The sequence below is a fragment of the Boleophthalmus pectinirostris genome, unplaced genomic scaffold (genome assembly GCF_026225935.1).
Source record: "Boleophthalmus pectinirostris isolate CB_2022bp ecotype Guang Dong unplaced genomic scaffold, ASM2622593v1 HiC_scaffold_8, whole genome shotgun sequence".
Classification (NCBI taxonomy): domain Eukaryota; kingdom Metazoa; phylum Chordata; class Actinopteri; order Gobiiformes; family Gobiidae; genus Boleophthalmus; species Boleophthalmus pectinirostris.
Genome location: NW_026571515.1, coordinates 4026699 through 4050188, shown reverse-complemented (window position 1 = coordinate 4050188; position 23490 = coordinate 4026699). Strand labels below are relative to the sequence as shown.

Sequence of the window (23490 nt, the reverse complement as noted above, 5' to 3'; positions counted from 1 at the left end):
CTGAACTAATAAATAAAGTCATTTTGTGACATGATAAGAATCCTGTATTACTTCTTAAAACCTGTAGGTGGTGCTGTTGCATTAACTTGAACAGGCTGCAGGTTTTATTGTGGTTTAGAAGAGGAGAGAAACTCTTGTTTTGTAGTTTTTATTATAGATTTATATTCTGATCCTTTTGGGTGGATAATATTCTTTATTTATTCATGACATTCTTTAGACTCTTTAGACAAACTTTATTGATCCACAAGGAAAATTAATTACACACAGTAACTCACACATTATAAATATAGTAAGAGACGAGTGTCAAATACAGCTTAATTATATAAATGTTTATGTGCAAGTAAAGATAAAATAGAAAATGTAATAAAGTAAATTCACAACCAGGATGAATAATATTAAGAATATTTGGTACAGAGGAGGGAGAGATGTACAGACCATCTCAGAAAATGAGAATATCATGAAAAAATTTATATTTTTTGTCACTTATTTCACAAAATCAACCCCATATATCACAGGTGTCAAACATAAGGCCCGGGGGCCAGATCCGGCCCTCCAAGACCTTTAATCTGGCCCTTGGCTGATTTTCTACTAAAATATTTTAATTATATTTTCTATTAAAATATTGGTAATTTTCTGCAGTGTTTATCACAGCAGCGTCTCCAGCGTCTCTGTACGTGGCCCCTCCCACCAGAGCAGCACAAATGAAGACTTGTCTCTTTCCAAACGCTCTTAAAGGACGATCGTTTTGACTGTTGACCGTGACACCCTCATCAGAAAAATGTCCAACATGAGAAAAGTGGAGCCAAGTGCAGGATTTTCCAAGAAAAATTGACTTATTCCTATTTACACACAAGTTCATGTTAAAACTTTGTGTTGAAATTTTATTTTTCTTAAAGTTTCAGGTTGTTCATAATATTATAATATTTTGTAAAAGAAAGAGTTCATCAATTAAAAAATATTTCTGTAATAGATTTGTGTTTCTCTGCACAAATATTTGAATTTATTGTTATTTTTGGGGTTTATATGACATGAGTTTTCTGATCCGGCCCCTTTGGGATCAAAGTCGGTTGGATACGACCCCCTGGACCAAAATGAGTTTGACACCTCTGCCATATATTATATAAACACAAGTGTTGAAGTTTTTATTTCTTGACATTTTTATGATTATGACTTACAGATCATGAAAACCCCAAATTCTGTGTCTCAGAAAAATAGAATATTACATAAGATAAAAACATTAAACAGAAATGTCCGGCTTCTGAAAAGTGTGTTCATTTCTCTGCTCTCAACACTCGGTTTGGCTTTTTGGTCTGAATTCCTGCTGCACCTTTGCCTCCCTTTTTTTTTCTTTCACTTGTTTTTATGAATTTACTTGGATACAGGACTCTGTGACCTTTTCGTGTCGTTCTTCTTGTGGAGAGGGTCAGTGATTGTGCAGCCCACTGACCCAGACTGAGAGACCATTTAAAGGCTCAGGAAACCTTTGCAGATGTTTTCAGTTAATTGGCTGATTAGAGTGTGACACCACGACTTCCCAATATTGAACTTTTTAACACTATTCTAATTTTGAGACACAGAATTTTAGATTTTCTTCATTGTCTGTGAGCCATAATAATCAAAATGTCCTGAAATAAAGGTTTGAAAGTTTCACTCTAGTCTATCAGAGATGTTTTCGATGGTCTGTATGTGGTTCATTGGTTCATCTCTAGTTCTCAGTACATTTTTACGGGGTGGTTGTTTTGTTAAAAACATTTCCGTTGGCGTCTTTAACCCAGCTGAGTTTGAGCAGATCAGTGGCGTTGGCTCTCCCCACGTGTAGAGCGATCTAAAAAAATGATAAATTAAAATCATAATTTGTAACATTTAAATTCATTGTGTGTTAGATATTAAAGAAGACATATTATATTTATAATCTTTGACACCGGTGGATCATTATGTTGTAATTTACACATTTTAAATCACAATATCAACGTAAAACAAACAAACAAGTCGGCTGATTTCCTTGTTGGAAAATTGCAGAGCTCAATGTGCCTATTCTCCCCTGCCCCCACCTAGTGATGTCACAATACTACAAATTTAAACTTGATTTTGATACTAAAGAATAGACTTGATTCTCAATATTCTGATTTGTTGCCACAATGATAATAAAAAACACTTTTTTAGATAACAGAATGTCATTTTCATCATTAAATGGTAGAAGTTTCTTTTCTGTTACCGTGTGGTCTTATATCTGTGTAATCCCTCAGTCGTCCTGTATATGTGGTTTTATACTTGTTCTGATGCAGCCATAGACGGCTGTGTTCCAAAGAGGAAGTGAGCCTGGGCACACACACTGAACATGTAAACAGCTTTTGTATCTGGGCTCCACAGTAACAAATAACAGCACCTAAAACTAGAGATGAACCCCTTTTGTTTGAGCCCAGGTCCTCAGGGTGAAAAAGGCCACGAGGCAAAACACTCGATGACTTGGTGTCATTGAGAGTGAAGGCTCTCAGTAACGGGGTGTTCTGACCAGAGCGTCAAAGCCTCGAGTTTCTACGTAAAGTCGATGTGGACGCGCGTCTAGGGCGTCCTGCATTTTTGCGGCGCATCTTCGGGCATCAACGAGGTGCGAATCTGGTGTCGACGCGGTGTGTCTTGAGCGTTTTGGCATCGACGCTCTGGACGCGCGTCCAAGGCGTCAGCATCAAGAAGTTGAAAATGCTGAACTTTTTACGTCAGACGCGCCACCAATCAGGGATGAGTATCCAGTGATGCAGCGACGTTATTATCAGGAAGAAAGACGCGAGAACCAGAGCGAGAACCACAAACATGAGCGGAGCATAAATATATACACCACAATCACCGAGCCGATCGCGAGGACTACACCAGGACCGGACCAGGACTAAACCAGGACTAGACCGGGACTGCAGAAAATGCTGAGGCACTGACACAAGACCCATTTTCATTTCTGCCTAAATGACTTTGCAACTCTGGTAAATAATACGTGAATCACCGATGAAGGAAAAAAAATCAGGGGATGAAATACTGATCAGTGAGCTTGTACTAGGATTGTGAAAAATACTGAAAACCAGATACTGAAGTAAATACTCCTTTGAGCAAGTATCAGTACAGAAATAAAATCACATCAACGGGACAAAACAGCTTCATCAAGAACAACTATCTCATGGTAAAATAAATAAAAAGCAATTTTGTGTATTCTATTAGTAAAAAGGGAGCATTTTTAAGGTCATTGTGGCATCAGAATATGTATGGAGTATTGAATCAATCTCTTAGTTTTGAAATTGAGTTTGAAGTTTGCGTGTGGTGACAGCACTAGTGTGTAGCGGTGGCCGGGGTTGATCGGAGCATTGACGTCTTATACATATATGTATAAAGGTTCCTCAAACATGCATGAATCACTCTAAATACAACTTTGAGAGGGTAAAAAACACTATAACATGATTAAAAGCTCTGAAAAGTCAATTTTGCACAGTGCGTCTCCTTTAATACAGATGAAGCTCTGCCTTTATGTGCCACTAATGTGACTCACTTGCTGGAGCAGTTGTTCCATCACCACAGGGTCATTTAGATTTGCAGTGGTTGTGTTCAGTTGTAGTTTGATCTTGTATTTCTTCACTGAAACAAAAGAACAAATGATTCAATAATTGTGTAGTTAGTATGTTTCTGCTGTTGTTTGGTGTACAATTATCTTCTTGAGTTAAAATGACTTCAGTTCAAAGTGAGTTGTTTTGGAAACAAATTGGTCCTTTGATTAGTGAAAATCAAGAATCCAAGTCATTTAAATTCATATTTTGAAGAATAACAAGATACACACCAGGGCGGACGTAACAGATAAAAGGCCTCATCTTGTCACAGTTTGAATCCTCCCATCTTCCTCCAGACTCAAAGTCTGCCACCACACAGTGCTCGAGTTTTTCATAGTTATCAGGCTGCAGGGTTTTCCAGAAGGAGAAAGTGGAGTTGTTCCCGTCCAGCCACCTCCAGGGCTGCCTCCTGAGGCCGATCCAGGCGTAGCCAGTGGGGATCAGGGCTGCGATTTGGCTGTTCTGGGTTGCGTCTTTCACACTGGCCAGGTCTGTGTGGTGCTGCCTGCAGTACTGCTGAGCCTCCTCCCAGGTGAAGGAGGCATTAGTGAGCACAAAGGTCTCTGAGGATCCTGGGACGTAACAGAAATCAGTCTGTCAGAGTTTCACACACATGAATAAGATAAGACCTGTTTGGATTTACTCTGAGACATTTGTGTGACATCACAACATCCTAGAATCTCCATAGTTTAACTGAACTGGAGGACAGCTCAGAAGTCTGTGGTAGAATTTGCTGTTTAACTGTGAGATTACTTGTCTGTCAAATCCAGAATGATCTCTGATATCTGTATATTTTATACAGAGGGATTTCAGTCTGGTTTCCACTAGGGCTGTCGTGATAACTGCAAAATCACATGACCAACGTGACCCAACCCAGAGTCCTGTTTTGGGTGTCTGTGATGTTTGGTTGTGTGGAGTCGGGCAGCTGTGGGGGTTGGGTTGGTGGGTGAATGGAAATGCGGGATTGTTTTTAATCTGTGTAAAGCACTTTGTGTTACATTTTTGTATGAAAAGTGCTTTATAAATAAAGTTTGATTGATTGATTGACTACAATGACTGTCTCAGCTCAGAGTCTCACCTGTCAGATTCACACAGATGGCCCGTAATCCATAGTGACATTTAAAGTCTTTCCAGAGTCCGATGGAAGAAATCCAGGCACAGAACTGGTTTGCGCCGTTGTTATCTGGCTGCCCAGGATCCCAGTTCCTGTAGTTCTCCTGTCCCTCGCTGTAGTAGGTCGGGTCTGACAGGGACCAGCTCCAAGTGTTGACATCATCATACAGCCCGATCCAGGTACGCTGTGAACACGGACCACACAACATCTGAACACTCAAGTCTTTAAAATACGACACCGTGTGTGTGTCAGGTCAATACATCTGTCTGTCCTTTTGGTTCTCTCAGGAGGCTGATTTTCATGGATTCCAGCTACTACAACTTTTAGAACAGTTTTATTGATACTACCAGTACTACTAATTCTACCAGTGCTACATCCACCCCAGCACCACGACCTCTAATGTATGTGCGCCTAAGTTGAACACGTCTGGCTGAAAATTTTATTGTTTTACCTTCAACAAGCCATAAAATTGCTTATTTAAACATTTCACTAAAACTACTAGTGTGAAACACTATAGTTAGTAAAGTTAGTTAGTTATAGTAAAAATAGTTTAATTCCTTCTGTTTCCAACAATATATTTGATGAATACATTTTTTACCAAGTAGTTTTGTGGTGCTGGTTGAAAAACAGGAAACTGTGAGGTTTTAACTAACTCGAGTGTTGCCCTGACCCGACCACTAACAATTCAAGCCAGATCGCGCTCACCTCTCTGGTGTTTATTTATTTGTCAAAACTTTCGCCCTGTGGTTGGTAGTTGGTTATTAGAAAATCTTCAGATGTTGATGTTCTCAAATCATCATACCTGCACCCTGTTTCTGTGCTTTAAAGAAGACAAAACACTAGAAGAATGTAGGCGGTCGGCGCTGTGGGCGGTCGGCGCTGTGGGCGGTCGGCGCTGTGGGCGGTCGGCGCTGTGGGCGGTCGGCGCTGTGGGCGGTCGGCGCTGTAGGTGGTCTTCCCTATCTACACAGCTTTGCGCATATTTCTTTATGTTTTACAGAAACAAAATTTAAAACCGCATGGCTGGAGTGTTCTTTCTGTGACAGAGGGATGTTCTGCTGATTGTGAGTCTGTTCTGTGCTTCTATCACATTGGTGATGGTTCATGTTAAACTTTTATCATCATTAACGTTTATTATCTTCCAAAATATGAAGGGATTATTTAGACTTTCTGTGGTGTGTTGAATGAAATGATCCGTCATCCTGACGCATTTTTTTCCAAACTACTTTCAAACTTGGATTATTTAATGAAATGTAAAGAGAAAGTTACCACAGAAGTAGATTTCCTTGTGTAGAATGAGTTTGCCAACTGTTAACCATGAGCGTTTTAACTACAACGAGTTTAGCAAAAAAGTGGTGGTGGCCGACTCAGGACGAGCATAGCGCTGAGTGACCGCCTTAAGGCTCACTCCCGTTAATGTCTCTACACTTACATTGAGGAATCCGTGTGGAGGCTGGAGCAGCTGCAGTCTGCTCCGGTCGACCATCGTTTAGGGTGAGTACGTCCTCCATGTTCTCCACAGTGGCCAGGTCGGTGTAGTGCTGTCTGCAGTAGCTCCGCGCCTCCTCCTGGGTCTTCAGCTCATAGACAAAGACGAAGTGTCGAGAGGAAACTGGAGCCAGGGCTGAGAGAGGAGCAGGGACCACTGTTAGACTAGTCATCTCACTTACTAATCAGAAAAATGTTTCTTTGTTAACCGCATGGCTGCTGTCAACAAGAAAGAGCTGATCTATGTTATAATGTTGTTTCCTCCTCATAAACAGACCTGGAGTTGTGTGTTTTGCATATCTTATTTTTCAGTTAAATCTTTGATAAATCAGTCTTAAATTTAGATATCAAAATCCTTCTGTACAATCTGTCAAAATCGTGTTATGTACAAAACTGTAAAGTTTGGTGTGTGTAGGTGCTACATTAAGAGGTGATCTTTATGTCCCTGTGGGAGTGAAATACATTTTGAGAAGTCACATATAAATCTATGGATGTAATTCCATCAGAGACAGAGACAAATAAAGACTTAAAGATCATCTATTTGAACTAAGTTACAAATATGGCCCAGCAGTTTTATTTATTTGAAATATTTGATAGAAAACCTGCAGTAGATAGTCAGATGCAGTACTTACCTAATGATCCCACTGTGAGCAGAAATAGTGCCTCCATGATCCAATCTTCTTGGTCTTGTGATCCTCGTTGAATCCTTGTTCAGGATTTATATGTTATACAGCTTGACTCTGTTTTGACTTTATGTAAAACAGATCTGTGCTTGAGTTACATCTGTATCAGGTAGCAGAAGAAATGATCATGACAAAAGGCACAGCTGAGCCTGTGTAGGTAGGAAACTTTATTTATACCAAAAGGTAGAATTAGTTTTACAAACAAAAACACTCAAAACAAACTAAATCATTCCATCCATCCATTTTCTTCCACTTTATCCGGGGCGAGGTCGTGGAGGCAGCAGTCTGAGTCGAGAGTTCCAGACTTCCCTTTCCACACACTCTTGCTCCAGCTCTTCCAGGGGGGTCCTGAGGTGTTTCCAGCTCAGAGACATAGTCCCTCCAGTGTGTGCTACAGATGTCAATAAAAGAATAACATGAAGAATGAAGGACTCATTTACAGCTTATTGAGACAATAAACAGCTGCTGGGATAAAGCAGTTTTTAAACGCTTAGTTTGCACTAAGTGCCGGACTTTGGCCCGGTTGGGGGAGATCGGCCAAAGCACGGCACGGTTGCTTATGTGCGTGCACATGCACGACTTTACTATATGAGCCTTGTGTGTGCGCTCTTGTTACTCATATGAGGAAAACAGTGAATAAAATCCAAAAACACACTCCAGTGGAGTGCTTCGTCCCAGTCCATAACGTAGTTCTCTCTTTTACAGAAATGGCCGATTTGAGTTGTTCCTGTTCTGCTTTGTGTTTTGTTGTTCGTGTTTCGCTTTATGACGAAGAAGGAAACAAACACTGTCAAAACTGAAATACAGAAACGTGCCCACGGACGATAAACCGGGATGAGGGGCTTTTTTACTCTCACACCCCTGAGATACTGTCCTGAGGAAGTCGGACTGCAGACGGCGCTGTCCTGCCTCCACCAATAGGAAGACAGCACCAAAACCTGTTTAAATCAGCTGAGCGACAAGTCACAGAAACATCACGAGACTCTGAGGAAGGCCGCAGCAAGTGGTGGAGATTTAACACAAAGCTCAGATTAAAGTCTAACTTGAGTAACAGAGCTTCAGACAGAGCAGAGTCTAGATTAACATCACACCTCCAGGGGATGTTGGTGACATCAGAATCTTTTTGGGTTTTTTTTGTTTGATTTTTGTTAAATATTGCAGAGGACGACCCCCCAGAACCCACCATAAATGCTCTAAATAGTGCACAGTCACAGTTAAAGTCTGATTTATTTTCATTCAGGAAGTTTATGACGGGGTTATTTAGACTTTCTGACTTTCTGTGGTGTGTTTAATGAAATGATCCGATGAGCCACGTCTGAGCTAAACCGAGGAGCATGTTCATCCAGGACTGTAATCGATCCATCATGGAAATAACTCCAGGCAGTGTCCACATCACCCATTTACATCATGATGCCAGTCAAATATGTACAAAACAAAGGCTTAATCTTGTGCGATGATGATTTGAGATTTGGTTATTTTCCCTGCAGCAGTGACACAATGGTCCTGTAGTCTGTATCATTTACAAACACAGTCGTAGGATATATCAAGGGAGATTTGGTTAGAATCAAGTTAATTTCAGATCTCCAGTTATTCCAATTCCTCGACTTTGCAATACTTTATTTTGAGAGAGGCGATTGTAATATTAGCACTACTTTTATGATCTCTTGTTTGCTGTGAAGGAAAACAAATGCGCTAATGACAGCTGCGAGTTGTCAATGTTAAAGAGCAAGAGTCTGGTTCATCGTAAAACGTGCAGACAAACAGCCCACATATTTACATTTCATCATTTTAATATGACATTAACTGAGCCAAGGACCAAGGAGCATGTTTATCCAGGACTGTAGTTAATCCTTTATGGAAATAACTCCAGACAGTGTTAACATCACCCATTTGCATCAAGATTCCAGTCAATACGTCACAACAGAGTCTTGCTCACGAATCTGCTTTATTTTGTGCGATGATGGTTTGTGGTTTGGTTATTTCTGGTGTAGCACAATGATCCTGTATATAATTTGCAAACACAGACGTAATATCTAAGTTTTTGTCATGGGGCCGTCTCCACAGAGCGTCCGCATCAAGGTTCTTTTTGCCAGCGCAATATTGGAGCTTGAAGTTTGATGTTGACAAGGTGGTCTGTGGCTGGCTGCATCCAACTTTACAGAGGTCAGGAAATCTGTTAGAAGGTTGTTGTCTGTTATCACGACAAATTCTGTACCATACAGGAAATCATGAAATTTCTGCATCACACTCCATTTTAAAACGAGAAACTCCAGTTTCCATATAACTGGCATGTCCAAACTATGGCCCGAGGGTCAAATGTGGCCCTACAACAAGTTTTTCTTGGCCCTCAGGCTTCCAGGTGAATTGGCCCAAATTTACTGCTTTTGAAAAGACTGACTCTTATAAAAATACTTTTTTTAATCCGGCCCATCGAACTAGAATAAATTACACTAATAAACCTTGTTGATGTTTTATTTTTCATGCATTTCCGGCGTTTCCCAGTAGATGGCGCACAATATATATATATTGAGGTGCGGCGTATTATGTTGGCTGCAATGCTTTATGGGAAAGTGTTCTTACAGGAGTTATTCGGACCATGCGTGAAGTAGTGGTGTTCAAGATATAAAACTGCACTGCTTCCATTTTGAGTTGGTAAAAGTTAACAACAAAAAGTTAATAGAATCTGTGTTGTAAATTATAACACGTGGAAAGTTTGAAGAGTCTTTGTGTATAGCAAGTGTAGGTGTGTGCGACTCTGTGGCGAGGACTCTGTTTATAAGTGAAAGTCAGTTGTTTGCCTGTGCTTTCCCTGCTGTAGAGTGGATCTATTAACTTTCCACATGTCCTGAGTCTTTCGTGGCAGTGTTGTAGCGTGTAGTGCACTTTCTACATAAGCGTAAATACAAATATAATGCAGTCGAGCTCTTAACCCGTCATGTCCTGTCTTCTGTCCGGCCCTTCAGTCAAATTTTAGGACCCTATGTGGCCCACGAGCCAAAAAGTTTGTCGACCCTGTTCTAACATGTTAAACATGCACAGATTTTAATAATTCACTGTACTGATCATCAGTCTACGACCCTCGATCAGCCTCTGCTTCGTCTGTGTTTAGACTTGTGGCCCTTGATGAAAAAAGTTTGAACCCCCCTGCCGTATAAAATAGATGGATTATTTGTCTGTAACACAGCGGATGCACCGTAAACTGAGAACAGGAAGAGCCGCGGCTCTGTCACTGTCTGCTGAACATGTGCACAAACATCCACATAAAAAAACTTTTTTATTAAAGAAAAAAATACATATTTTGACTATTTTAGCACAAATTATGTGATTATTTTCAGATTTTTAATAATACTTGACAATTAAAATACTGTATCGACCTATAAACTTGGCCACAATGCTTTATGCTTTATGTTCTTTGGGGTGAGTGACAGGAGTCATTTTCGGTCGGTTTGTTTGGACCATGAGTGAGGCAGAAGAGTTCCTAAGTCTGCACTGTTGCACCAAAATATGATCGAACCTGTTTACACGAGTTCTTCACACATTAAACATCACGATATATTATGAAACTTATCTGGGGGGTTTGGGTGGGCCTAGGCCTGTCTGTGGGGAGGGAGGGGCTACCGCGTATTTCGGGCCAGTCAAAATTGAAGACCTGGAGTGGGGGACCGGCCCAATGTGGACTAACCCACCGGTCGTACAGATTGCCAGTCCGAGTTTGTCTTAAGCTTTCGTCTTTCTTCTCTTGATAGTTGTGGATAAATTCTTCATGTTAGAATGTTTATCCTTTGTGGAGCTTGTTGGTTGAAGATTTGGTGATGGGGCAGATTTGTGAAGCAGCTGGAGAATACGACAAACATTTACACACACATTTTACCACAGAAAACCACTGACCGGAAGTTCCGCAAACCTACAATGGGGCACTTCTGGCCGTTGTGAAAAAGATCTATTGGAGGAGTTTAGTTCCTCTCTCCTCGCTGTGTCTCCTCTGTAGGCAGGACTTCCTCACCCATTTCCTGCAGAATCAAGGAATCAAGGAGAAGGAAGCGAGGAAAGAGGAATGAGATGCAGCCCCACACGTCTTTGTCAAGTTTTGTCGAAGCGAGAGGTTCTGGCTGGACGGGAAAAGGTCCTGGATCAGATTATGACATCACAGTGGGCGCGGCCTGGTGGTCAAGTGGATTAAGTGCTGAGGTAGGAGCACTGATGACCACATGCAGACCAGGACCAGACCAGGATCAGACCAGGACCAGGCAACAACCAAACCAGAACCTAAAACAGAAAATAAACCTGGACTGAAACAGACCAGGACCAGACATCAAACCACAACCAAACCAGACCAGGAACAGACCAGGACCAGGCAACAACCAAACTAGAACCTAAACCAGGACTGAAACAGACCAGGACCAGACCAGGACCAATCCGGACCACAACCAAACCAGGACCAGGCCAGACACAAACCAGGATCAGACCAAGATCAAACTAGGAACAAGCCAGGACTAGACCAGGATCAGACCAGGCACAAACCAGGACCAGACCAAACCACGACCAGACCAGGACCAGACAGAACCAAACCACGACCAGACCAGGACCGAACCAGATCACAAACAAACCAGAACTAAACCGGGGCCAGACCACAACCAAACCAAGACCAGAGCAGGAACAGACCAGGAGCAGACCCAAACTAAGACGAAACCAGATCAGGACCAAACCAGAACCAGACTAGGACCAAACCACAAACAAATCGGTCCATCAGCACAGAGCTTCATCCAGGCAGACATGAGCCAATCGTCGATGAACATTTGAACATCAACATTTCTGTGGTAAGTCTCTCTATTCTTTGTTCGTACTGGTACTACAAGTTTATGTACTGAATATTTTATAGATGTAGTTTGTCTGTTTTAGTCCTCTTTTAGTCCTTGTTTAGTCCTGGTTTAGTCCTTGTTTAGCCCTGGTTTAGCTCTGGTTTATTCCCATTTTTGTCCTTGTTTATTCTTAGTTTAATTCCTTTTGAGTCCTGTTTAATTCCTGTTTTAGACCATGATTTGTCCTTGTTTAGTCCTTGTTTATTCCCATTTTTGTCCTTGTTTATTCTTAGTTTTATTCCTTTTGAGTCCTGTTTAATTCCTGTTTTAGACCATGATTTGTCCTTGTTTAGCCCTGGTTTAGTCCTGATTTATTTCCATCGTTGTCCTTGTTTAGTCCTGGTTTAGACCTGATCTATTCCCATTTTTGTCCTTGTTTATTCTTGGTTTAATTCCTGTTTTAGACCGTGATTTTTCCTGGTTTAATCCTAATTTATTTCCATCATTGTCCTTGTTTAGTCCTGATTTTATTCCTATTTTTGTCTTTGTTTATTCTTGGATTAATTGTTTTTCAGTCCCATTTAATTCCTGTTTTAGACCATGATTTGTCCTTGTTTAGTCCCGATTTAGTTCCATCATCGTCCTTGTTTAGTCCTGGTTTAGTCCTGATCTATTCCCATTTTTGTTCTTGTTTATTTTTGGTTTAATTCAATCCTGTTTAATTCCTGTTTTAGACCCTGATTTGTCCTTGTTTAACCCTGGCTCAGTCCTGGCTCTGGTTCTCGTGGTTTTGCAGATCTGCGGACATGAAGCTGCAGTGGTCCGTGGTGGGCTCGGTCTTCTTCTTCGTGCTCTCTGTGGTCATGACGTTCGGCTTCATTTGGCAGTACCGCCTCCCCAAGCTCAGACCAGGTGATGTAACTCCTCCACAAGAGACCTGAACAAGACCAGGAGGATTAGACCCGACTGTGGAAATAGTACGGGCAGGATTAGGATTTAAGCCGTGACAAGAGGAGGAAGAGGAGGAGGGTGGAAAGTAGCTATTTACAAATACTCTAGTAGGGGGTAATTGTTATTTAATTTTTGTACTTTTACTTCAGTACAAATTTGGCAGCTTCACTTGTACTTCATGATCTGCGGTAGAAAGTATATGAAAAATGTCAATTCAAAGTACAGTTATTAATGTTGTTAACTGTGGCGGAAGTCTGCAAAAAACAAAATCTAGTCAAGTTAAGATGACTTGAATTAAAGTTTTATCATGATTTGAGTCAATTTCACTTGATCTAGGCAAGGCAAGGCAAGTTTATTTGTACAGCACAATTCGTACACAAAGTAATTCAAAGTGCTTTACAGAATAAGAAATACATTAAAATCATAATAAAAACAAATCAAAACATAAATAATCATGAAGATTAAAATTAAAAAAGAGAGACATAAATTGGAGAGAAGAGTGCGGAATGAAAACCTTTCAGTTATTTGCACAGTTAAACAGAAATGTTTTTGAGTCTGGATTTAAACAGCGTCACAGAAGAGTTTGTCTCACATGTTCAGACTGTTCCAGGTTTTAGCTGCATGAACCTGAAACTCTGACTCCCCTTGTTTAGTCGTGACTCTGGGCACCAGCAGGAGTTGGTCCCTGAGGTCCTCAGAGTGTGAGATGTTCATATGACACTAACATGTCACAGATGGACTTTGGTGCTCGGCCATGGAGACACTTGTACAAGCAGAGCTGTTTTAAAGTCTCTGAGGCACAGGAGCCAGAGCAGAGACCTGAGACCAGGACTTATGTGCTCGTACTTCCTAGTTCGAGTAAGGACCCGAGCTGCAGCGTCCTGGATGTTCTGCAGCGTCTCACAGCTCGTTTGGAGAGACCAGTGAGCAGAACTTTACAGTATCTAACCTACTGGAGACAAACGCATGGATAAGTTTCTTCCAAGTCTGATTTAGACAGTAAACCTTTGATTTTTGCTATGTTTTTTAGATGGTAAAAGGCTGCAGATGTTATTGATTTTATGTGACTGTTAAAGTTCAAGTCTGAGTCCATTATTACCCCTAGATTTCTTGCCTGATTTGAAGGTTTTAGAGAGAGAGACTGGAGGTGACTGCTGACACTGTCCCTTTGTTTCTGTGGACCAAACACTATGACTTCAGTCTTGTCAGAGTTTAGCTGGAGAAAGTTGTTTTGCATCCACACACTGATCTGTTGGATGCAGTGACAAAGTGAGTCCACTGGTCCATAGTCTCCTGCTGCCAGAGAGACGTAGATCTGAGTGTCGTCTGCATAATTGTGGTAGGACACGTTATCTACCAGTTGATTAAGACTTTTTGTGCGTAAAATATGAAAATACAACTTAGTACACTTTAAATAAGAAAAACTACTTTTTGCACTTAAAATAAGAAACAAAATTGAATGCTGCTTGAAGTAAAAAAACAAAAACTTATTCCACTGTTAGATCATTTTACTTGTCAAGTTGAATCGACTCATATAAATAAAATGTTCTTAATTTAAGTCAACTTAAACTTAACATAAATATTGTTTGTTTGTTTTTTTCAGTGTAGGGTCCCCTGGCTCTAAACAGTTTCTAGTGCTGCGTTCAGACTGCGGCGTCAAAAAACGCCTTGGACGGACGCCTTTGCATTTGAGTTTAGATGCCCCTGACGCGCGTCTCGCATGCTGTGGACAAACAGGAGAAAAATATTTGACGAGCGTCCGTTGCCCTTGAAACAAGTGCCCGGTCTCGGTCTTTTCCCAGAACAATGGACCAGGCTGAGAGACTTTAGTGTTTTTATTACATAAAACCATCAATGGAGGAGATTGGCTTGACAACTGTGGCGTGTTGATATTTATACTGCACTAATGACACGCTGACACTGGTCCAGTCCTGGTCTAGTCCTGGTTTAGTCCTGGTCTAGTCCTGGTTTAGTTCTGGTCCAGTCCTGGTGTAGTCTTGGAGATTGGTTCGGTGATTGCGGCGTATATATTTATGCTCATGTTTGTGGCTCTCTCTCTTTCTCTTTCTATTGGATAATAATTTCGCTACGTCACAGAATACTCGTCCCTGATTGGTTGACATGGTGCGTCTGATGTGAAGAGTTCAGCGTTTTCAACTTCTGACGCCAACGCTCTGGATGCGCATCTAGAGCATCTAGACCTCAGAACGCTCAAGACACACCACGTCGACGCCAGATTCACGCCGCTCTGACGCCCAAAAGACGCGTCGCAAAAAACGCAGGGCGCCCCAGACTCGCGTCCACATAAATTTTGCATATAAACTGGACTCTTTGACGCTCTGGTCTGAACGGGCCTTTAGTCTGAACGGGCCTTTAGTCTGAACGGGCCTTTAGTCTGAACGGGCCTTTAGTCTGCTGGTTTCAGCTGAAATCCAGTGGGTTTCCACCTCAACTTCTTTGGACTTTGCACGACTACTTATTTTTGGCTCACGATACAAAAGCAGAGAACAGGAACTGACAAAAAACGTGAAAGATCAATTTTGAGCTCAATATTTTTCACAAATATTTCTTTGTTATCGCAACTAGTTGTAAATTTTGAGAGCCCTACGTATTCTACTTTTGTCTGGACAAAACAAACTTCAAAGTCATTTTTCTCAGTTTCACACTCTGGAGAGTTAAGTTCTTTGGCCTTTGTAGGGCAGCGTAGTCCCCGAGTGGTTTGGTGGAAATACAGTGAATGTGTCTTTATCTGCAGGTCGAGACTCTGACAGCTCAGGTTCAGTTGTGTTTGTGCCTTTTTACCTTTTGGAGGCTACATAGAGTTTCTTTAAATGAACTAAACATTTGTGAAATGTGAATTTGTTGTTCCTCTTCTGTCCAGAGGTGGTGCTGAAGAGACTGGAGCCCGTGGAGATGTGCCCCCGCTCCCCAGAGCCAGTGCCCCTGACCCACCCCATCACCTCAGTGAGAGTGGCCCTGGAGAAGGTCTGTACTGGAGTCTGTGTGCGCAGGTCTCAGGTCCCAGGTCCCAGGTCTCAGGTCTCAGGTCCCAGGTCTGAGGTCTCAGATCTCAGGTCTGGTGTTTCTGGATGTATGGACACAGCACACGTGAGCCCCAAAACCCAAAGGAGGCAAAGCTGAAAGCAAAAGGGTGACAGCAAGGATCTGTTCAAATAACCTGATGGGCTATTGCTGCTTAGACCGGTCTCGAGTCGGCGTAGTAGACACTTATTGGTACTTATTGGAAAAATGCCTCCAGCCCTGAAATATTTATTTATTCATTCATTTTTTCTGAACAAAATTTCGCTGTAATGAGGATTATATATGCATCCAGAATTTCCCTCCAAAAAAATTAGCATCAAACCACCGTGTTTGTTTTCCCAGTGGGATGAGTCCTTTGTCAAAGTCGATCTTTTCAAGTCTTTTGAACCATATCACTTTTGTTTCTGATATTGTCATATTTTAGTTATTCAGACATTGTAATTGTGTGGTTGCTGGATGTTCTAACAGCAGAATTTTAATCCGCTGGTGAGGAGCAGCCTGTTGGACTCCGCTCAGACTTTTGTGGCAGCAGGCCTCATAAAACTGGCAGATATGAGAACTGAGCGAGGCTGGAAAAGTGCAGATCAGGTGAAGCAGGAGACTGGGGTGAGGTCTGAGCGGGTTCTGCAGAGGCTGCTGTGGGAGGTGCACTGCGGGCTCCCTGTGCGTTTCAGGGAGGCACTGGCCACAGGACCACAATGGAGGCATCCTTTCCTTTGACACCCCTGTCCTCCAGAGATGTCAACAATAAAGAAGAAGGACTTTTACATCCTGTCCACCAAAGTCCTCTACAGAGCCGAGTGTCCGGTGTCCCAGAGTCCAGGTGGTCAGGGGTGTTGGCCCTGGGTTCTTCTCCGCGAGGCTGCTGGAGATCCCTGTACTGCCCACCCGACTGTGCCACTTATAAACTTTGTCCTGGGTCAGGCAAAAATGAGTTTTGAGGCAGTGGTGGGGCAGGAGGAGGACTTTGAGGCAGGTGGAGGACTTTGAGACACTGGTGGAAGACTTTGAGGCAGGTGGAGGACTTTGAGACACTGGTGGGGCAGGTGGAGGACTTTGAGGCACTGGTGGAGGACTTTGAGGCAGTGGTGGTTCAGGTGGAGGACTTTGAGGCACTGGTGGGGCAGGTGGAGGACTTTGAGGCACTGGTGGGACAGGAGAAGTACTTTGAGGCACTGGTGGAGGACTTTGAGGCAGTGGTGGTTCAGGTGGAGGACTTTGAGACAGTGGTGGTTCAGGTGGAAGACTTTGGGGCACTGGTGGGGCAGGAGGAGGACTTTGAGGCTCTGGTGGAACAGGAGAAGTACTTTGAGGCACTGGTGGAGGACTTTGAGGCACTGGTGGTTCAGGTGGAGGACTTTGAGGCTCTGGTGGTTCAGGTGGAGGACTTTGAGGCACTGGTGGAAGACTTTGAGGCAGGTGGAGGACTTTGAGGCACTGGTGGAAGACTTTGAGGCAGGTGGAGGACTTTGAGGCAGTGGTGGTTCAGGTGGAGGACTTTGAGGCAGGTGGAGGACTTTGAGGCAGGTGGAGGACTTTCAGGCAGTGGTGGTTCAGGTGGAGGACTTTGAGGCAGGTGGAGGACTTTGAGGCACTGGTGGAAGACTTTGAGGCAGGTGGAGGACTTTGAGGCACTGGTGGAAGACTTTGAGGCAGGTGGAGGACTTTGAGGCACTGGTGGAGACTTTGAGGCAGTGGTGGCAGGTGGAGGACTTTGAGGCAGGTGGAGGACTTTGAGGCACTGGTGGAGGACTTTGAGGCAGGTGGAGGACTTTGAGGCAGGTGGAGGACTTTGAGGCAGGTGGAGGACTTTGAGGCAGTGGTGGTTCAGGTGGAGGACTTTGAATAAGGACTCTGAGTAATAAGGTGACATAATAAATCTCTCTCTCTCTCCGTGCAGATGGACGTGCTCCTTCGTTCTCACATCAGCACCAGACTTCCCTCCATCTCCGCCGTGGTTCTGCTCAACGACTCTGTTCTGTGGAACGCTCACTTTGGCAAACAGAACCTGAGCGACCCCTCGTCCCCCGCCCCGGATGAAAACACAGTCTACAGGTACTCATATAATACTCCCTACAACTGTACAACTCGCCCTTATGTAACAGATAATACTCCCTACAACTCACACTTATTTGACAGATAATACTCCCTACAACTGTATAACAACTAGCCCTTATGTAACAGATAATACTCCCTACAACTATACAACTCACACTTATGTAACAGATAATACTCCCTACAACTCTACAACTCACCCTTGTGTAACTGCTAATACTCCCTACAACTCACCCTTATGTAGCAGATAATACTCCCTACAACTGTCCAACAACTCACCCTTATGTAGCAGATAATACTCCCTACAACTACACAACACCTCACCCTAATGTAGCAGATAATACTCCCTACAAGCGTTCAACAACTCACCCTTATGTGACAGATAATACTCCCTACAACTGCACAACACACACTTATGTAACAAATAATACTATCTACAACTGTACAACTCACCCTTATTTGACAGATAATACTCCCTACAACTGTATAACAAGTCACTCTTATGTAACAGATAATACTCCCTACAACAACTCACCCTTATGTAACTGATAATACTCCCTACAACTGTACAACAACTTACCATTATGTAACATAATTGTACATTTGTAGGGAGTATTACGTGTTACATAAGGATGAGTTGTTGTACATTTGTAGGGAGTATTATCTGCTACATAAGTGTGTGTTGCTGTACAGTTGTAGGGAGTATTATCTGCTACATAAGTGTGTGTTGCTGTACAGTTGTAGGGAGTATTATCTGTTACATAAGTGTGTGTTGCTGTACAGTTGTAGGGAGTATTATCTGTTACATAAGTGTGTGTTGCTGTACAGTTGTAGGGAGTATTATCTGCTACATAAGTGTGTTGCTGTACAGTTGTAGGAGTATTATCTGTTACATAAGTGTGTGTTGCTGTACAGTTGTAGGGAGTATTATCTGTTACATAAGTGTGTGTTGCTGTACAGTTGTAGGGAGTATTATCTGTTACATAAGTGTGTGTTGCTGTACAGTTGTAGGGAGTATTATCTGTTACATAAGTGTGTGTTGCTGTACAGTTGTAGGGAGTATTATCTGTTGGATCCTGAGCTCGTCTGTGGTCTTGCGTCGCGTGTGTTTTCAGAATAGCCAGCGTGTCGAAGCTCTTCCCCACCCTGATGCTGTATAAGCTGTGGGAGGAGGGGTCCGTCACCTCCCTGGACGACCCCCTGGACAAGTACCTGCCCCACTTCAGCATCAAGAACCCCCTGGGCACCAGCGGCAGCAGCCAGGACCCCAACGCCTGGACCCCAGACAGCCCCCCCGCCCTCAGCCTGCGCAGGATGGCCAGCCAGCTCTCCGGTACACCTACACCGCACCTTTTTTTCATTTCTATTTAGTCGTTTATTTTTATTGACGTAATACACATTTAACCCTGTGACATAGTTTGGCACTTTTTACGCACTTTTGACTTTTCTTCGGTCGATCGTCACAATGTCACGTTCATCCAAATAGTAGAAATTTGGCAAGGAGGTGTTTTTTTGGATGATGTGAGGGTGAGTTATTGTACAGTTGTAGGGAGTATTATCTGTCACATAGGGGTGAGTTGTTGTACAGTTGTAGGGAGTATTATCTGTTACATAATTGTGAGCTGTTGCACAGTTGTAGGGAGTATTATAAGTTGTAGGGGGTATTGTCTGTTACAGTTGTAGGGAGTATTATCTATTCCATAAGGATGAGTTGTTTTAGTTGTAGGGAGTATTATCTGCTACATAAGGGTGAGTTGTATAGTTGTAGGGAGTATTATCTGTTACATACGAGGGTGAGTTGTTGTACAGTTGTAGGGAGTATTATCTGTTACACGAGGGTGAGTTGTTGTACAGTTGTAGGGAGTATTATCTGTTTCATAAGAGTGAGTCGTACAGTTGTAGGGAGTATTATCTGTTTCATAAGAGTGAGTCGTACAGTTGTAGGGAGTATTATCTGTTTCGTAAGGGTGAATCGTACAATTGTAGGGAGTATTATCTGTTTCATAAGGATGAGTTGTTTTAGTTGTAGGGAGTATTATCTGCTTCATAAGGGTGAGTTGTACAGTTGTAGGGAGTATTATCTGTTTCATAAGAGTGAGTTGTACAGTTGTAGGGAGTATTATCTGTCACATAATAGTGAGTTGTTGTACAGTTGTAGGGAGTATTATCTGTCACATAATAGTGAGTTGTTGTACAGTTGTAGGGAGTATTATCTGTCACATAATAGTGAGTTGTTGTACAGTTGTAGGGAGTATTACCTGTTCCGTAAAGGTGAGTTCTTTTAATTGTAGGGAGTATTATCTGCTACATGGCCCGCCACATCTCCATCCTACATCTATTCATGAAGATAGAAAGATTTAAAGCCGCACTGTGAAACATTCCAGACAAAAGCAATAGCAGAAAAGTTAAGCCTTTGACGGAAACTCCTCCACCAGAAAAGTTACGCAACGCACCTTCAAGTATCCAAACGGAGCACTTCCTGTACCGCCGATGCGTCTCTTTAGCGCTCATCGTGACGGAGGTGCGCCGTGTTTGTGTTTGCTCTGGTACGCGCTGGTCTAAAGGGCTGTGTAATCCCGGCAGGTTTACCGCGCAGATTACGCTCGACTAATCTGCTGTGGGCGGGGGACACGGCGGAGGCTCTGCGGCTGCTGGAGGACGACGTGCTGGTGGCCGACCCGGGGACCAGGTCAGAGGTCACCACGAGCTTTAGACCGTCAACACGACTCAGTATAACTCGAGATAAATGGACACAACGTGGACTCTGGTGAACTTTGAGTCATGTTGTAATGTTGTTTCCTCCTCAAAAACAGACCTGGAGTTGTGTTTTGTTTCATTCACACATTTGAGTAAAACTTTATTGTTAGTCTGTCTGATGTCATGAAGCGGGAGTTTTCAAGTGAACAGTTTCTCTCCAGCAACTAGGTCACGAATCAAAATACACTAGACGGTTCGCAAAAAGCCCAGAAGTGCAAATTCGGGCACCAGCCAATCAGCAAAGAGTCATATATTCTGTGTCGTCAACGATTCCCGAGATCGAGGATTTAAAGCCGGAACAAAGAGTTTGGTGAATTTTTTCAAGGGGAAAGACGTTATTGTCCTTCTTCCTACGGGATTTGGGAAAAGCTTAATATACCGGTTAGATTGGTTAAATGATAAAAAAGTACCTGCTTACTGTTGAGCGAACGAATCCAAACACTGCGAGGTCAGACAGTTTCTACGAAGTGAAACCGGCTGATGAATCGGGCTAACTTTTATCTTTAATTCAGTAAAGATTGGCAATTCCAGAGCTGAAATCCAATCACCCAAATGATTTTAGTGAAGGTGTGTGGAGTTTAAAAACACAGTGGAGCACTTCCTGTATGCATGACATCACAAATAGTGTTTTTAGGCCGGCAGAGAACTGTGCCGGTGAATTGAACCGACTGACGTGTTCACGCCAAAAATCAGACGTTTGGGAACCAAGTGAAACTATTTTTTTCTAAGCGAATCGTGACGACACAGTAGACGTCAGCGGGTTCATCTGGGTCACACATGATAAAATAAACAAAGAAAATGTGTTTGTGGAACATGGTGGAGAAATCACACAAGAAGATTGTGCAGTGGTCAGTGGAAGAGACCAAACACTTGTTATATCAGCGTTCGCCGGGTGAGGTTCCGTCTTTGGATTCTGCGTCACTGCCACAGCAGACGTAGCAGAGCTCGGTGCAGATAAATAATGATTTGTATGAGTACAAACGCTCGCTGGTGTCGATGATGAGATCCATGATTGTTATTTTCTCGCTGTGACATCTGCTTTGGTTTGGCCTTGGTGACCCTGAAGGCAAATCCACCCCCTCTGTCCATGACGCATCAGGGTTCACTTAAATGATTTGAACGCGGGTTGTTCACCGTGAGCACTTTGGTTCCCAGTGTAAAAGGTGCGGAAACTCAACACAGCTGAACAGTTTTCAGTCTGAGAGAAGATGTCAGCCCAAATCTGCAGGTTTGTGTGTTAAACGTGAAAGAAACAAAACACAACTCCAGGTCTGTTGGTGACGAGGAAATGACATAACACAGGGCTGTCAAACTCAGATTCACAGAGACCGAAATGACAAACTGGGACTAAGTCGTGGGCCAAACTAAATATTTATAGAGAAATTTCATTGATATGTAATGTTAAACATTTTCTTATTAAAATAAATGTTTAATAATATTTTTGCTTAAACATTGAATAACAGAACTAGCAGAATATAAAATAATACCAACATTTTAAATAAATAATGTGTCTATAGTCTGTAACCACCAGGCAGCTCTAATACATGTTTGATATGATCTCGCGGGCCACATTTGGCCCCCGGGCCTGAGTTGGACATGTTTGTTATAACAGATAAAAAGGCCTAATATGGGCCTTTTAACATAAACAGTTGGACTTGTGGCTTTAGCTGCTCCTGTCCTGTGTGCAGGTGCCACTACAGTAACGTGGCGTTCTCTCTGTTGGCGCGGGTGCTGGCGGAGCAGGTGGCCGGGCAGGACTTCGAGAGCTGGGTGTCCGAGAACATCCTGCAGAGGCTCAAAATGGACGACACCGGCTTCCAGTGGCAGTCGTCGTCAGGGCGACCGCTGGCAGTGGGCGTGTACAGCAGCGGCCAGCCCGCCCCCCTGTACGACCTGGGCTGGTACCGGCCGGCGGGGCAGATGTACTCCACCACCGCAGACATGGCCAAGCTGACCATGGCACTGCTGGGGGTCCCCGGGGCCTCACTCCTGCGTCAGGACACTCTGACCACCATGCTCACCCCGCTGCTCCGCTGCCACACCGGTTACTTCGCCAACGCCACGGGGACCCCCTGGGAGGTCAACCGGCAGATGGGCTACGACGTGGTGCGTAAGGACGGGGACCTGGACGGATACGCCGCCACTCTGTCCCTGGTGCCACGGCTGAAGCTGGGCATAGTGCTGCTCATGGCGGGCGTGAGGCCCACCGAGGAGGACCTGGTGAGGCAGGCCTACTCCTACCTCATCCCTGCTCTGGAGGAGGCCTTCAGGGAGGCTCCTCGCACCCTCCGGGCCCCCCCGGACCCACAGCCATATCTGGGCTTCTTCACGTACAGGAACATAACCTTCTATGAGATCAAAGCCGACCCGTCCGGGGTGCTGGTCATGCAGCAGTTCGGACCACAGTTGAACTCCTCGGTCCCGGCCAAGTACCGGACCCTGCGACTGGATCACCTGCAGGGCCGAGTGTTCAGGGTGGTGTTTGACAGTCCGTACCCCTGTAAACTCAAACTGCACTCTGCCTCTGTGTCTCTGGAGGCGCAGGACCGTCAGCTCTTTAACTTCTATGTGTTTAATAAGAAGGGCTTGTCCCCAGGATTCGACTCACCAGGACTCAACACCTACCGCGTGCTGCGCATCCACGGACGGCCCTTCTTCACCTCATGAGAGCACCTGTCAGCGCACCTGTCGGGGCAGGTGCTGCTGTGGGCCCTGAGACACATTTGTTCTTGATTAAGATGGGACCATGTACAGGGGTCACCAGTTTGTTTAAACCTAAAACACCTCTGATCTGAACGGTCTCTCCTTAAACTCCAGCACTTGCAGCTGATCATGAGTCAGTGCTAGTGCAGCCTCTGCAGCTCAGGGAGGGAATTCTGGAGGTTTTGAGCTTCACATGAGCCATGGCCTGTCCATGTAGATGTCCAGTAGAATAAATGAAGATTCTGTGGTGGGAAAATGGAGACCCTCAGCCTCAGAGACATGTGTACAAAAGTCTCTGTTTCTGTAACTTG

The 23490-nt window shown here is 43.6% G+C and overlaps 2 protein-coding genes across 3 annotated transcripts; one reads left to right on the top strand and one right to left on the bottom strand.

Moving 5' to 3' along the window:
* Nucleotides 1-560: 560 nt before the first annotated feature.
* LOC129412294 (lymphocyte antigen 75-like) lies at nt 561-7020 on the bottom strand. Its single transcript, XM_055165620.1, has 7 exons — nt 6822-7020; nt 6134-6325; nt 5504-5664; nt 4666-4885; nt 3818-4159; nt 3533-3618; nt 561-1825 (listed from the first exon to the last, which is right to left on the bottom strand). Exons 1-7 carry the CDS (start codon nt 6856-6858, stop codon nt 1724-1726), a joined length of 1140 nt encoding a protein of 379 aa, XP_055021595.1. The 5' UTR covers nt 6859-7020; the 3' UTR covers nt 561-1723.
* A 5457-nt stretch (nt 7021-12477) lies between these two features.
* On the top strand, nt 12478-23198 carry lactbl1a (lactamase, beta-like 1a). Of its 2 annotated transcripts, none has more exons than XM_055166269.1 (6): nt 12478-12588; nt 15506-15607; nt 17565-17719; nt 18835-19052; nt 20303-20408; nt 22165-23198. In XM_055166269.1, exons 1-6 carry the CDS (start codon nt 12478-12480, stop codon nt 23141-23143), a joined length of 1671 nt encoding a protein of 556 aa, XP_055022244.1. In that variant the 3' UTR covers nt 23144-23198. The 2 variants fall into 2 exon arrangements, with proteins under 2 accessions (XP_055022244.1, XP_055022245.1); XM_055166270.1 differs by having other exon boundaries at nt 12478-12605; nt 15532-15607.
* Nucleotides 23199-23490: the final 292 nt, after the last annotated feature.